We start from the raw sequence: 16,356 nt of genomic DNA, 5'->3' as shown, positions 1-16,356 counted from the left end.
GTTAGGACACAATGAATTTTCGCATAGGACACAAATATCGAAAAATCCCAAATATGTTAGTAACGATTTCCGTGGGGGGCATACATACATGTAATGTTACCTTTCCGGAGGGGACGCGCATTAAAATTTATTTCGGATCTTTCGGATAAATAATACCTATAAACGACAAAAGACACACGATTCTGTTTTTTTTAGCATAAAAGTACCTGTTTTCGCTAATCGTCGTACTGATAACAGTCGATATCAAGCAGATCGTTAAATCGCTTTTATTTACATTAATTTACTCTAATATAAGCATCAGCTGCTTTTAAGGTCATCGTATTTTAGTATGAAAAGAGACTTTGGAAAGGGCGATGATAAGCGGCAGGTATACTGAACATCAGAATAATTCGTTTTTTTTTGCTTTAGTCAATTAGTTTCGAAAAAAAATCATCAAAAATTGACCATTTTGCGTATTCCGTGAAACATTTAAAGTTTAATTGAAAAGAAGTGATGCCACGTTTCTTATTTTTACTGATATCTGTGTTCTGCTGGAATGTTAAGGCGAATTCATTAAAGACATGTTTCAATGAATGGGACTCTACTGCTGATATCATTTTAAAAGATGAACCACTCTATTCCGAACTAAACTTCCAAGACAACGTTAGAAAGTTAGTACGCCCACAAGGATATATTGCTGTGAACTCTACGAGGGATGTCCAAATTGCACTGAAATGTCTGCAGTTGCTCAATCTTCAGTTTGCAATAAAAAGTGGTGGACATTCGTACGAGAAGTATTCGCGTGGCAATACAGATGCGTTCGTCATAGATTTATCGAGATTGAATGAGATAGAATTTGATCGCCGAACACAAAGCGTAATGGTTGGCGCAGGAGTACAAGCTCATGCTGTAAGCAAACGTATTTGGGAAATGGGTAATTACGGTTTGCCAGTTGGTGGTTGTCCCACTGTTGGAATATCGGGTTTCACGTTAGGAGGAGGATTCGGTCCGATGTCACGGAAATGGGGTTTAATGTGTGATAACGTTGTTGAAATGGAAGTGATCCTTGCCGACCAAAGGAGAGTTCGAGCTAGCACACGACAGAATGCAGATTTGTTTTGGTCTCTTCGGGGAGGCGGTGGTGGTAATTTTGGTATTGTGACGAAATTTTATTTAAAACCTTTTGATGCTTCCGCTCAGCTGATAGTGTCTACAATATCATATGAGATAAGTGATTTCCCCTCTATGTTTACAAAATGGTTGCAGTGGGCTGCGACGAATCCTGCATCTTCCATTGATTCAATAATTTATTTTAAGATCTTCGCACCGGATTCGCTCGTTTTGAAGTTTGTTATTTCTGACAAAGATTTGGACAAAAGCATTGAGGCCTTGAATAGCATAAAGCGATACTTCAACGAAGTAGACGACCCAGAGCATATGAAAATCGTTCCATTCATTGATTCGTTGTATCCCTTTTACAACAATGCAACTAAACCGTCGCTTGTATACGAGAAGCATAAAAGTTTTTTCGTATCGAAATGGTTGAATTCAACTGAAGTCAATTCATTCAACGAAAAACTGGTCGAACACAGTTATGCACAATTTCTGATTCAGCTCTGTGGTGGCAAAATAAGCGAAAAATCTGCAACCGAAACTGCATTTTATCACCGAGGAACATTTTTCGAACTAGACTTTGGATTCACCGTTCCTCTGCGCAAAGACGGAGACATTCAAGGGACCATCGCAGACGGTGAGGAATTGGAGCCGAAACTGAAGCAGTTCACCGAATCTATTTCTCTATTTATCAAAGACAAGGCAGCTTATGTGAATGTAATAGATGGTGACTTACAATGTCCACTAGAAAAATACTACGACAAAAATTACAGTAAATTGAAAATGGTTAAGAGACGATATGATCAAAGAGATGTATTCAAATTTCCACTCAGTATACCTCTTACTTGCGTTTGCTCCAATGAATCGTGTGTTCACGGTTAAATTTCACAACTTACCATATTATACAGTGAGGTGATGATATTTTAGAATTATGTTTGCAGTCTATCAATTTGAAAAAAGAACAAGAAAAGAAAACTGTCATTATCATTATATAGAACGTTGAATTATTCATAGCCAAACCAAATCACTCTCTGGGAAAAATTAAAGTTACCTCATAGCCTAAGTCCTAAGTGTGAAACTATGTTCTTAAGATTTTAGTTTTAAAATGTCTATTAAATTTGAAACAACAATTTCATAATAAATGTGGAAATTGGAAATACATCCAATCGTTTCGTCTAATATAGAAGAGAGTTTTCCCCAAATTTTTTAAATGAACGAACTAACCAAAATAAGGGGCAGAGGACGGAAGGAACATGATTGATGATTGATCAGAAATGTACTGAAAGTCAATTTGAAATATCTCCCACACCCTGGATCGCCTCAAACGCGGTGATTCGTCTCTGTGAGTTTATCAATTGCTCAAAATTTATTTCATTGCTTCATTGCTCAGCTTCGGATCATTTACATACAAGTCTTAGTTTTAGTACTGATTCTTAGTTTTTATACTGATTCGAACGGTAGCCTCATTCAATCGCCCAGTTGAATAATTTCCGCTCGTCCATTGAACCCGATTTAAATAAACTTACCGCTGTACATTCATTTTCGTCCATTTTCATCCATTCCAATGACAGCATAAGTCCACAAAATCCATTCCAAAAAGTTCCACTCTAATATTATCCAATGTATCGATGCAACTCTTTATTCTGAACAAAAAATTGTTCTACGGAGGACCTAACAAATTTACCGTTTTTTATACCGGTCCTCAAAGTCTAGTCCTTCAAAACAAAAATCATAAAACTTACTGACATATTTCTGGCCAAGACATTCTTAAAATCGATTTTCCCCATGAAGCCATGATGACTCATTTTTGGTCAGATAGAGAAAAATGTAAACCAGATCTACATTTTTCTCCATTCGACCAAAAATGAGCCTTCACGGCTTCGTGGTGAAAAATCGATTTGAAGAATGTCTTGGCCAGAAATATGTCAGTAAGTTCTTTTCAACATTTCCCCCTAGATTTTTGGCGCCACATTGTGTTTTAATTCAGCTCGAAGTCCTGAAGAGATAGAGAGAGAGAGAGAGAGAGAGAGAGAGAGAGAGAGAGAGAGCTATTGAACACTCATTGGTACGAAAATTCGGTCCCATGAGTTCAAGAGAAGTCGTGAAAGACATGCTAAAGTTTAAAAAACACGTTTTTTAAAAGTTCATAGAGGCGTGGATACTTGAGTGATGAAGCTAATAATTAGACCTTCTACGTAGAGACTAGAGACCGTCAGCAGCCCAAAATTTTTCCTTGATATTTGGTCACAGTCGCGAAACTCAGCTTCACCTGAAACACACTTTTGATAATTTTTCGCAATTAAACGTTTAAATTCTGATATGCAGGCAGTCTCAGCTTTCGACTCCACATTTGCTATAACTCACGTCAACAGTACCGCTGCGTTGCATGGATAAGTGTTATGAGTCTTTCTTCGACAAAATTTTGGGCATGGACTTGAAAAATCTATATAAAGTGCAAAATATCGATGTTATTTTGCGGTTTTTGTTGTTTTTATGACTATTTATGTTTAAAAAATCACAATCAAAAAAATCATTCCACTCGCCCTTTATGTGGACAGATGGCCTATGTTCCACTGCCACCGATGGTACTGATGAAAATCAAAAAATTTTGTTAAAGACTTTGTTCAGGCCTACGAGCTTTACAAATCTCCAAAGCTGCGATAATAATTACCGCTTCTCTCTGAAGTTTGTAAGACGACTCTGGAGCATTCCACACACTGTGTGATACAGTATTTAGTAAAGTCCGTCGACAACTTTTCTAAATGATTAACTTAAATGAAACAAACATTTTTCCCATTAAATTTACAAAAATTTATTCATTATTTTCTGACAAAGATACATGTTTATGGTTAACCCTTTTTTTTCGTATGTGGTAAAAGTTTTCATTTTGTATGGTTTCATTATTCTCACCTTTTTTTTATTAAATAACAACGTAAAGTGTTACTTAAATCAAACACAAACGAAATCATAGGGCGTCTTCGCATTGCTTATTAAATGCAAAATTTTGCTAGTTTCCCTATAGTTAATAAGATTTAAATTTACTAAAAAAAATGGTAGCCTCAGCCAAATTACGTTTTAATCAAGGGGCACACTTATCACCTGAAAATTCCAATTCTCACACTTGACGTTCAAAATAAAATTTCAAGTAATTTATAGTTTTTCCAGACTCCAGAAATGCGATTTTTCGATTTATTAAATCATTTTTTGGTTTAGAAAGTTTTTGATTAATCAAATTCAATTATATTGAAGAAATAAAGAAGTCACATTTTCAGCGATTACAATCCAAATGGTGTTATTCATTCCACAAGCTATATCCACGTTAATCGTTAATACACATTTCGAAAATAACTTAACATTGGTAATGCATGTGGATTGTGGAATGAATAAAGATAATGAAATTGTGACAGATTGTGACATCTTGTTTTTCTCCGGCTGTACTCGACGTATTACTCATACGATCTCGACAAAATACGCAAAGGGCAAAGCCCATGAGTCGATCGGATTGTTGAAGAAGATGAATAGAAAGGAGCTCGAATAAAGAAAATGTGGTTTAAAGAGATCTACCATCTTGATCTCGAATCACAAAATATTTACAATTTATTCCTTTAAAAAAATTCTTCTTCCTTTTTTTACTACTTTATCATGCTCACGAAAGAACATCACTCTTCTATTGCATTCTCCAAAAATGAACGTAAAGCTCACTCTTTTCAATTTTTATTTTTGAATTATTCGCCCGATTCAAAATGATCTTAGGTTTAAATAACTACAATAAAATTTCCCTTAAACAATATTTTATACGATTTTTGGCTGAATGAAAATTGTGAATTTATTGAGTAATCATATCATACGAGTTATAAATTTGCTTAGCTTCCCCTCAAACAATGAAAGGCAATTGAATAAAACCCTCGGAATCCATTATCCATAATCTTGGATCCATAATTAGATTAATTAATAAAATGAATGAATTGTCGACGAATGGAAATTAGTTATTTTTGAGAGGGAAAATACTGATTTTTAAATTTATTTTTCGCAAAGGGATTAGTTGTCTGTCAACGATGACATAAATAAGCATTAGCATTGGCTAGTTTTCTCCTTGGTAAGAAAATCTAACTTCAAACAAACGAAGGAAAAGATTGAACGTTTATATATGGCTATACGCTGGCCAATACATCTGCAACCAAGCTCTCGAACCGATTTTTTTAACGGAAAAACATATCTATAAACCAACATTCAGACTAAGTCACAGGAGATTTTTCTGACATCGGCGTCGAGGCAATTCTACTGCAACACTTGGTCTCAGTGCCTTGACAATCGGAAGAGGTAAATTGGTGTAAAGCAATCCATGACCTATGTCGTGACTAATCAAACTTCAAACCAAAATAGCTCGAAATCTAATAGACTTTTCTTTGAGCATCTTGGATTCTTCTGAATGTCCTTTCTATTGGAGGGGAATAAATATTTCTGTCATGCCTTACGAAATAATGTTGTCCAAAGACCCAATTAACGTTATGAACATTATGATCATGTTGATGGAGATATTACTTAACTGAGATTGACCAAATACCGCAATGAAAGAAATTAGAATGTAGTGTGTGAGTGGTGGGTGGTGTTGCAATAATAAATCTAATCGATGGAAAATATGAAAAGGAATTGTAAAAAATTGGTTGGAATTGTGTAAAGTTTATGTAGAAATTAGTGATCGTAAGAAATGGTGGTTGGACAGAGATACCAAAATAGGTGCTCCGATGCACAAATTTACTCATAAAATGTGAGATGTTACTTCACAGTTTGTGTTTTGAGTAAAATTCCTTTCATTTCTATGAGACAAATGACGAAAAGTGCTTCCTGTGTGAATATTACACTCACAATCGGTTCGCTATAACAAATATCCAAGAAGCACACCGTTTTCCTCACTTAATCCCATTAATGATTCCCATTTACGACTTTTCTGGTGAATTTTCTTGGTGGTAGACTTGACAGTGTCAGGTTGACACCAACTTTACAATTACGTTTACAATGCGGTTATTAATAACCAATGCTATGTTTATACAGGTGGTTGATGGAAAAATGTGTATTTCTATTTACAATACATTCTGTCCTTCGAATGGAATACGATTCAATTATGGAAGAAAAAAAAATATTAAAAATATGAGCGTGATAATGATTATGGGTAAAGAGGGTGAATGGTTGATTTTATACAAAGTAAGCACAATTCGCTCCTGTTGAAACACTGTACAAATCCGGATTACATAAGCCAAATGAACAAAAACAAAATTTAAACAAAAAAAAAGCAAAAAATAAATTAACGTGCAGTACAGTGAACGACATCTCAAATGTCTCACTGTCAAATTTTTCTGAGAATTTTATTGTGTTATTGCAAATTCACAATGACATTCTCTGAAAAAAATGACAGTGAGACATTTGAGATGTCGTTCACTGTACAATTGAACAAAAAAAAATTAAATAAATTGAATTTGCGATCCTTTTCTGTTGTTTTTTTTTTTTGAATGAAGACTTTGTCTTGCTGTTTACAAGTTTGACGGTTATCATACCACGTTTTTCCTTTCCAATAATAATATATCAGTGACCGAGAACGCGTGTCCACAATTATATTTTTTGTCTAAATTTTTGTCTTGAATTGGCCATTTTACACAACGGTTGTTGGTGACGGGGATTTGCTTGTTGATGTTGATGCTGGAATCAATGGTTCCATAACAGTGTCCATTGTCACATCCGACAATGATATCGGCGGCGATTGTGCTTTTAATTGTCACTTGGCATTGTCCACATGTTGATATCGTGGCTTGTTATGCGTGAATGGCAAGTATTTGTATTTGATCATGTGCTGTGGGGAAAAGAATAGCAGATAACTAATGAATCATTTAATAGTGACACGTCTAGCAGATTAACAAGCTAAGACATATACAGGAGGGAGATGAAACGATTTTAATTGGGAGGTGGAAGTTTACGGATAATGTTCCTAGGCAAGTCTAGAGAATTATTCTCTACAATTTAACAAGGAGCGACAACTTCCCCGGTGTGTGTCAAAGTTCCATCCATTCGCTTATGGCCAGGTAAAGGCGTTATACATATAAAGGCGCCTTAACCTGACCTTAAAAAAGCCTTCAACGCACAATTTAGGAGACAGTGGGTCTCTTGAAAAAAGATTGGAAAATGCACGGCAAATTCTAACTAGGCCTAGGCGACTCTTCACTAGTCCATTTAACAATTTCGCTTACCTTTATCTGTCGCTTCATTGTTATGCAAAACAGGGTTATAAAGTACATAACTAGGATTGGCCAGAATACAGGAATGTTAAACACTTCAAAGAATGTACAAATCATTCCAATGACGGTGCTCTTTGTCGTTGCATACCAAAACTTAAATTCCGGCAACCGTCGGATAAACGGTCGAAATTCTTCATTCGATCTGGTCGGCAATTCGGGCCCTTGATCATCTAAATATCGAAAAATTAGAGTTTTTGTTTCTCGAATATTCAAAGGCGAAATTTCCACTTACCGTCCAAATCTAAGGCTGGATCGATTTTAGGCGTCAAAAACGCAATAAATAAATTTAAATGGTAAATTCCTAAGGCATATGTAACGATGTACCAGCCTTGGCATATAAACACTCTTAGCAAAAATATTAAAATCAATCCAATGCACGCTGCCCATCGGATCTTTGTGTATGGTGTCCACTTGTCTAACCAACCTTGATATATCTGTAAATGATGATTCAGATAAAAAAAAATTTGCTATCGGAAAACGATCAATCCAATGAAACAGCTCAATATACCTGTGATAATCGAAGGAAAAATTGTGACACAGCACCTCTTTTATTCGGCGATGTAGTTTCTTCGTTCATCATTTCCTTTTTGAATTTTGTAACCGAAACGCAGCTGATTTACTATCTTATTTTAAAGCACTAATCATTACAATTGCTCAAAAACTCATTGAGATAATTTACGAAATTACAAAAAATTAATCATCGGCATTATGAGTTTTTCATCCTAATTTTTTTTTGTGAAACACCACGTCAAATGACATATCAAACTTCAGATTTTCGGAAATAATTTTTTTGTGATGGGAGGCGATGTCATGTTCGGTCTTGTTTACCCAGTAAATTTAACTCACCCTTGTTACAATATTCCAAAGACTGCAAACATATCAGCAGTTTTACTATCGGATCTATTACTTCTAAGTTTTTCAATAGATTTCAAATCTTTTACTTCATTTATTTAAACATGCTTTTTGCGATACAAGACCTTGTTAACCAGAGCTTGTCGTTTATTCATGAAGTCGTTATCGATAACATAATATGAATACAGTGTCAAATAGTGGTTTCTTCTCTCAAATAGATCTCTTCGTTTGGTGAAACTGATGACGGAAACGTGAGGAATGGTGGGGAAAAGTGTGCAAACTAATCGAAACCAACTTCACAATTTCACAAAGTAATGAATAAGTGAGTGCATCCAATTCTTTGAAATTAATGCAAATGAACTAAATACGGGGAATTCCGTTAGAAGCAAAGTTGGTTGTCATTAGTTTAGCACACAAAACCGAACCGTCGATCGTTACGAAAGCGGTCATTTTAGTGATCTATAGTGTCAAATAGGTTGCCAATTTCAGAAAGCTAGCCTCAAAAAATGAGAGCTACATATATTTTTTTTTTAACATTTTGGTTAGCTTTGTAAAAATGACAGCTTATTCGACATCTCAAACGACATTGACAATGATCTGTATAGCTGTCCATAAACGTTTTCATGCTTGTTGTGGGAATCGAAAGTAAACTTTCTCCCCTAAAAATTGTCATTTTTATTTTCGGTTCCCATAACAAGCATGAAAATAACTATTACTTCACTGCACGGGGGGGAAACCTTTACCTAAAATTTTGAGTGAAATACTTCAATTAACAATGAGAATAACGCTGACGTCATATAACAAATGTCAAAAACTAAGCCTTAAAATGACTTGCTAGATGTTCTTTAAAATAGAAGGCGCACTTACGGCGTGAATTGTACCGTTGTGTGCAATTTTCACGCGTAGTAAATCACAAATAAACGATTGGAATGATTCTTTTGTTATTTCCAGTATTTGAAGTTATTGCAATGTAGCAAGCAATAAATATACTCTTAGTAATAGAACGTATAGAATAAGTTTCCACATTTCTATGAAATGAAAGAGATGGTTTTTAATATGAGCAGATAAACTTTCTCGGCTGGGAATTATTACAATGTTTTTTTTTAGAGTGTATTATGTCATAGTCCCATACACTAAACACACACACACTCATACCGAAAAGTTGAGAAAATGAACTCATGTGACATACACCATCCATTTGGTAAAGTGTTAGTCTATGGTTATTTTCTTTTAAAAAATATACCCGAGGAACAAAGTTCAGTGATATGTGGGTTTTCGAAAAGAACAAGTTGTGTGTAGTTATTTTTTTGCGAAGTGTTTTTCACAAATTTTAATAAATTGAGCGTTCCGCCCTACATTCGATGCACAAAAGAGTTCGTCGACTTACTTGATCGTTGTCCCTGTTTACCATAATAATCATAGAATTATGTGCGGTGATAATATTAATGTGTTTTGAGAAAAAATCCAATAAGAAAATTCGTTCTTATAAATATTTTTTTTGTAGTGTCAATTTCAATTACAGACGAATATCTAACTAGAAAATGTTATGGAAATTTAGTGTGAACAATATCTGATTAGTTTTTGTATGTTGCGAATTTTCTAATTCGTTAAGTTGAATTGTGTTTATTTAGTGTAAACTAAGTAGATTTGCCATAGTTTATTTTTGTGGAAATAATAAAAAAAAAAAACAAAATCTAAAATGGCGGATTTAGAGGCTGTCCTCGCTGATGTAAGCTATTTAATGGCTATGGAAAAATCTAAATGCACTCCAGCAGCCCGAGCAAGCAAGAAAATAATATTGCCGGATCCTAGGTAAATTAAAATTAATCGCGAAGAATTGCATTTTATTCGAATTGCCTATGCAAATGACCGTGCAAATGAACATAGAGAAGTCTCCTGGACCACACACGCACACACCCATTCATAAATTGATAGCACACATTTGCAGGCGCTATTCCGTATTTGTATACATAAATATTGTTGAATCGGTTTGAACCATTCACACCTACGCATAATTTTGATAAACATGAAAAATGACCTATAAAACGATTGAGCAAAAATCGAAGAAAAATGCCCATAGAATTAAATACTTTATTTTACTGTAAATATTTAGAGATCGGTGCTTTACATTTTCGCTCAAAAGAAAATAAACGAAAAACCATTTCGTGCTGACTTAATCGTTTTTCAATTAAATTTTTCATAATATTTGGAAGCGAAAAGTAAGACGTTTTGATGGTCAAAAGTGAAGTAAAATTTTGGTACTCTCGTACACCGATCGTTACTCGCACACATTAGTTCTTTTAATGACACATTTTCAATGAAATTTCTGCAAAAAGTGGAATCAATGATATACCTCAATGAGTTTATCGGTTTGATTTCTCGCTTTTTTTTTTCACATCATGTTGGAAACATGTTTATTTTATTAGCCGTAAATCATCATTCCGACACTGACTAGGTCAATCGAACATCTTGATTTTTTTATATTTAAAAAGTTGAAATGTTTTTTCAGACGAAAATTACCTGGAAAAGTTTGTGGTAAAATAGACTTTCGGAAAAGTTACTCCTATTCAATGGTTACCGTTCTATTTTCGGTAAAAAGATGTTTAAGATGATAGTGTAATCGTAAGAAAGTTTTGTCAGTTTGTTGAAACAACTTGTTACTGAGTAAGCTCAACTGTCACATATGTTATAACGGAATTTATGCTTTGTTTTCAGTTAGTTATCTGTTTTCTGGGCCGGAATAACATGTACATTAAACATAGGTATCGGAGCTACACCATCTCCTGAATTACATCGCACAACGTCGTTTGAATTTGAAACTTACTTGTACACACACTATTTTCTTGGTAGATATTAGTATTCAATATGTATCAAACGTTATTAAGTTTCAATTAATATTTCATGAAAACACACATTCAATTTGACTCTCACCTAAAAGTTCTTCAAATTGCTATTGAAAAACGCTGGTGTTTCATGTTACATGTCTAGACAGAATTTTTTTCCCCATTTAAAATTCCAACCTAAACGATCTTTCGTTATCTGGTGTATAGTGTCTATCGGAGCAAACATTCACGTCAGTTTTGCTTTTGGGAGCTTTATAAATTTTAACCTACTTATGTGATTACATGCAGTTGTTATAGTGTATCTGTAATGTTCGGTAATTGTGGAATATTCACTGAATTGTAAAGGATTCTGGTTATGTTCTGTACATACTTTGTGTACTAGGCCCTACGTATTTTCAAAAGGATCATTAAGACCCCTTTTAAGGGATTCTTTTGAAAAACAGCCTACCGAAATCGGACGAATTTTCCAGTACACTTTTTAATATGTGCCTAGAAAGGTATTCGATCTCAGAAGCCAAAACCACTTCCAAAAAATTTCGTCGAAGCTTGTGTGACTGGTGAAAGGTGATCGAAAACCGAAAATTAGCACATTTCTTACAAAAATTTCTCCAATTACACGAGCCGTACAGGGTCGTGTGGGGTGGTATTAGAAAGATAATCACATGTACTATTGAGCCGAATAAGGACTTATTGGTTTTAAAATTTACCCACACTGAAATATGTGCAGTTAACTTTTTCAACCGAAGACTTACACTATCCTTACAAAAATTTCTTGAGACCTGTCCTGACACAATCAAGCGTGACCTTGCACACGACCAGAAGGATATGAACGTTGGAGCTTTGGTAGCACAAAGTGTTACCGACAAAACCACCTTTTGATCCTCCAAGTTGGATGTGAGTCCAAAAATAACAGCTATTACACTATTCTTACAGAAATTTCTTGAGCTACACAAAACGTACATGGTCGTGTGGGGTGCCATTTGAAAGGTAATTTTATGTGCTTTTGGGTCTTATGGGGTTTGAATGCATATGCGATGAAATGTGGGCACTTAAACATTTCAAGTTCTATTTCCTCGTAGATGCATCCAAACCACATAAGACTCTATTTGACCCAAAAGCACATGAAATTGTCTTTTAAATGATACCCCGACCATGTACGTTTTGTGTAGCCCGAGAAATTTCTGTAAGCCTTCGGGTGAAAACGTAACCTGCACATGTTTTAGTGTCGATGAATTTTAAATCCAATAAGTTCTATTCGGCTCAATAGAACATCTGATTACCTTTCTAATGACACACCACACGACCCTCTACGGCTTGTGTAACTGGTGAAATTTTTGTAAGAAAAGTGTCAATTTTCGGTTTTGGATCACATCCCACTAGCCACACAAGCATCGTGTACCTTTCTAGGTACATATAAAAAATTAAAATAGAAAATGCGTTCGATTTCGGTTTTTCAAAAGAATCACTCTAAAAGTTTAGAAAAATGTGAAAGATGTGAATAGAGAAAAGTAGTCCTCTTTTTAATCTTACCAGTTCCACAATATCTTGCTTGATTCTTTATTATGAAGTCCTCTACTGATCTTTATTCTTGAACTAGACACGTATACCATGCATTGCTTAATAATTGAGTTGTAAATGCGACAGAACCTATTCCGTACAGAAACAGAACCGATTCCGTACAGAAACAGAACTGATACCGTACAGAAACAGAGCCGATACCGTACATAAACAGAACCGATTCCGTACATAAACAGAACCGATTCCGTACATAAACAGAACCGATTCCGCACAGAAACATAACCCATTCCGTACAGAAACATAACTGATACCGTACAGAAACAGAGCCGATACCGTACATAAACAGAACAGATTCCGTACATAAACAGAACCGATTCCATACATAAACAGAACCGATTCCGTACATAAACACAACCGATTCTGTACAAAAAACAGAACCGGTTCCTCACACAGACAGAACTTCATTTGTAACTCTACGAAAAGAGACAATTACTATCAAATGTCAATATAAAAAGAACAAAAACTTAATTAGAAACTGTAAATGAGGTGAATATGATGCGCATAAGCTTGTTATACAAAAATGAAAATCGGAAACAAATGAAGTAACAGATTGGTGAACGATTTTCATTTTAGATTTGTTCGATCTATGAAGCCAATGCAAAGTATTTATTTTGAAGTTTAAACTTCAATGAGTTATTTTAATGGTGATTATGTGCCAATTGACAGATAATTTTGATCGTAGTCTCAACAAACCATTTTCAAAAGAGTATTAAAAAATTAACAATAACTTGTTTGAATTAGGGAGAAAAAGGAAAATACTCCGGTCACGATTTCCGAACGCATTCAAAGTTACTATTAGTTCGATACAAAAACTTCTGTACCCAAAAAAGTTTTAAAAATTACTCCAATTACTTCTAAAGTGATAATTCGATTTGGATTGTGTTAAACGCTACTGAGATAGATGCTTTTGTCGAGAAACAATTGAACGTTGGAAATAAGCTTGGGTAATAAAACAACTTAGGTACTTGTTACTTTGAAACACTCAAGTTGATGAGATGCCGTTAATTAGAAGTTGAAGTTGCTAAAGTTTGTTTTGAATGGTTTGTTTGAACTATTTCTTAGTTTTCATTGAAATTATCGCTGATTAGTCGACAAAACGATTTTAATTATTTTTTCTTGATATGTCCGATAAAACAGTACAGATATACGATTTATGAGTCACTATGTCAATATTGAGGGAGACGAATCGTTCAAAAATGGGCGAAAGAAGAGCGGAATCATAAATGGTACTCGAAATTTGAGTAAAATATTTCATACTGTGTGATGTGTCTATATTAACATAACATCAACAGCAACAATTGTCTTCTTAATAGGAGCTGTTATCCTTGATAAAAGCTGTGACTTTCGAGCTGTTGTACCTTTCGAATCGTAATCGAGGTCTGCAGAAAACGTCTGTTACTGTACAAGACTGTCTTTCACTTTACTTTATCAATTTAAAAACATACACCTAGAGCGAGGGCCGAGCTTCAGGAGGTAATTAATACGGGACGAAGGACAGGATCAAAAAATCAATAATAGATGTTGGTGTTATTACTGTTCCTATCTACCAAGGATAGGAGTTTTTCTAACCTGTGCGATTAAAATTTAAAAATATTCTGACCCAGGCATAATTTGTAGATTCGTGCGGTGGATCAGCGCCAGGGATGGTTTGTATTACTACAATTCTCTGCATAACTTTTGGTGACTCCATCATAAGGACACCATTTTGCAATAACCAAGTTTCTACCATTTAAAACCATGTCTTGAAACGTGGTTATTGCAAAATGCTGACTCCTGCAAAGCTTCTTTGGGACCGCTCGCTAGCTCTCAAGTCAATATTCAGTCCCCTTTTTAGCGTCTCTCGCTGGTAAAACTTTTTCTCTCAATCCGATTATTTAATTGCGAGAAAAGTTTCATTGTAATTCAAACTGACTAGTTGATCTTTGAAACGTGCTTTAAAAGCCATCCGCTTTTGGGGGTGTAAGTAAGCCTTTTATTGAAAGGTAGAACTTTTAAACTTCTAAAGGATGCTTCAGGAATTTTCATTTTAGATGCGCATAAGAACTGTATACTACAATGTATCTTCACATTTACCTTATAAATTTATATTGAAATCTTTGCTAAAGTAATCTTCAAGTTGTATAACTGGACCACTTCAACTTCACTCGTAATAGTGTAACTTAGTTTTCATCCCATTTACTTATTTAGAACAATGCTCTTATCCAATGTAATTGGAATCGGAAACATTATAGCAGTAATGTGTGTGGTACAAAATTAATAAAACAATTCATCAATTCGAACGTAATATGAATACACTAGTTCACCGTCATAAAAATTTTATTTTACGCTAAGGATTTTCTTGTGACATTAAAACATTGTCACGTGTCTTTCGAAGCTATTAAATAATGTGCAAATTATGTTCGTATTCCTGAGGTTGTAATATCGTCGAAGTACGCTTTTATATCTTATAATTATCTTCCCTCAGCTACATAAGACGTATATAATGTATATTGCGCCACTAAATAAATATACACAAAAATATAAACTAAGATTTTTCATTACGTATGTGAATGTATAGTAAAATGTCTAAGCGGAAATTACCGAAAGTACCTCGAAATGAAAATTTAATTGGAAAATTTCGTTAGTATGAATTTGTACATAAAGCAAATACTTTGCAGTCGTTGTTGTTATACATATACACATGCATATATATGTATTATGAAATAAGAAAGAATATCTTATCGAATTTTTATAGCATCACACATTTTTGACGCTAGCAATTCGCAATTTCTTTGTTCGTTCATTTCAAATTGAGTAAATTGTTTAGCGGTTTGAGTAGAGGTGTTTCAAACAAAACGATTGGCTGTAAAAACGGTTATTTGTATTATAGAAATAAAGCTATTTAACAGCTCATCACGAACAAATATATATTCGACAAATTAATAATAAACAAGAAATTCATTTTCCACTGGCACAAATCCAAAATTTGAAAGGAGAAATATGAAAGCAAAGTGGGGAAAGTTTTTTTTACTTCGGAGCCATAAGAGATTAGATTAGACTGATTACTTCTGAAGTAGCATTTTTACTGTTATTTACGAACTCCTTCGCAATATGTATTGAATATTGTTTGTGGTTCGCCGGTCTGTGGGTGTCGCTGAATCATAGACCAATAATAATTTACATGGAAAGTGATCTTTATAAGCTTTTAGAAACGGTAAGCGTATCGTAACAAAACCATTAAATTTTGTATTTAATTTGTGTAATGTAGTGCAGCACTGTACTTCATACCACATCTATCACTTCAATATTTTTTTACACTAACCACTACAACAAATGACAAGCCTAACGATTGAGTGTTGTTTCAGTCGAATGAACGAAATGCAATCACTTTCGTACCCGAGTTACATATTGATGGAAGAATTCGTTTCAGAATTTTCTTTCCTTCTCATGCCAAAATATTTTATTTGCAACATAATACGTTCGGCGAGTATTTATTCAGTACTATATGGGAATTCCTGTCTGTCTGTGCATGCTTCTATTCACCGGGAGTTCACCGAGTTATCGCGATTTCCGGAGAATTACGATTTCCTCTCAGCAACGATTTCCGATTACAACTACTCGTCGTTGGTACACTCGAATAACGATAATTCGAGATGATAAACTCATGAAAAACCTTACGCTACCGCTACTTTCTTATAACATTGCAATAGGTCATTCAGTGCTTT

The 16,356-nt window shown here is 34.6% G+C and overlaps 3 protein-coding genes across 4 annotated transcripts in view; 2 read left to right on the top strand and 1 right to left on the bottom strand.

The window, feature by feature from the left end:
* The first annotated feature begins 492 nt into the window (after positions 1 to 492).
* Positions 493 to 1,974, top strand: LOC119071417 (uncharacterized FAD-linked oxidoreductase YgaK-like). The gene has a single exon (XM_037176294.1). It carries the CDS (start codon positions 493 to 495, stop codon positions 1,972 to 1,974), a length of 1,482 nt encoding a protein of 493 aa, XP_037032189.1.
* Positions 1,975 to 6,852: 4,878 nt separating this feature from the next.
* Positions 6,853 to 8,136, bottom strand: LOC119071322 (protein RER1). The gene is made up of 4 exons (XM_037176207.1): positions 7,888 to 8,136; positions 7,612 to 7,813; positions 7,332 to 7,549; positions 6,853 to 6,937 (listed from the first exon to the last, which is right to left on the bottom strand). Exons 1-4 carry the CDS (start codon positions 7,957 to 7,959, stop codon positions 6,863 to 6,865), a joined length of 567 nt encoding a protein of 188 aa, XP_037032102.1. The 5' UTR covers positions 7,960 to 8,136; the 3' UTR covers positions 6,853 to 6,862.
* Positions 8,137 to 9,457: 1,321 nt separating this feature from the next.
* The window catches only part of LOC119071163 (G protein-coupled receptor kinase 1), a 52,220-nt gene continuing 45,321 nt past the window's right edge, over positions 9,458 to 16,356 (top strand). The window contains exons 1-2 of one of the 2 annotated variants that reach the window (XM_037175921.1): positions 9,458 to 9,604; positions 9,736 to 10,043. In XM_037175921.1, the coding sequence (XP_037031816.1) occupies positions 9,931 to 10,043 (113 nt within the window). In that variant the 5' untranslated portion in view covers positions 9,458 to 9,604; positions 9,736 to 9,930. Of the gene's footprint in view, positions 9,660 to 9,735; positions 10,044 to 16,356 lie in introns of both variants that reach the window. The other variant, XM_037175920.1, reaches the window with a different exon arrangement.

Source organism: Bradysia coprophila (assembly GCF_014529535.1).
Source record: "Bradysia coprophila strain Holo2 chromosome IV unlocalized genomic scaffold, BU_Bcop_v1 contig_144, whole genome shotgun sequence".
Lineage (NCBI taxonomy): Eukaryota > Metazoa > Arthropoda > Insecta > Diptera > Sciaridae > Bradysia > Bradysia coprophila.
Note: the sequence above shows the minus strand (reverse complement) of the source record. Positions and strands in the feature narration are given on the sequence as shown.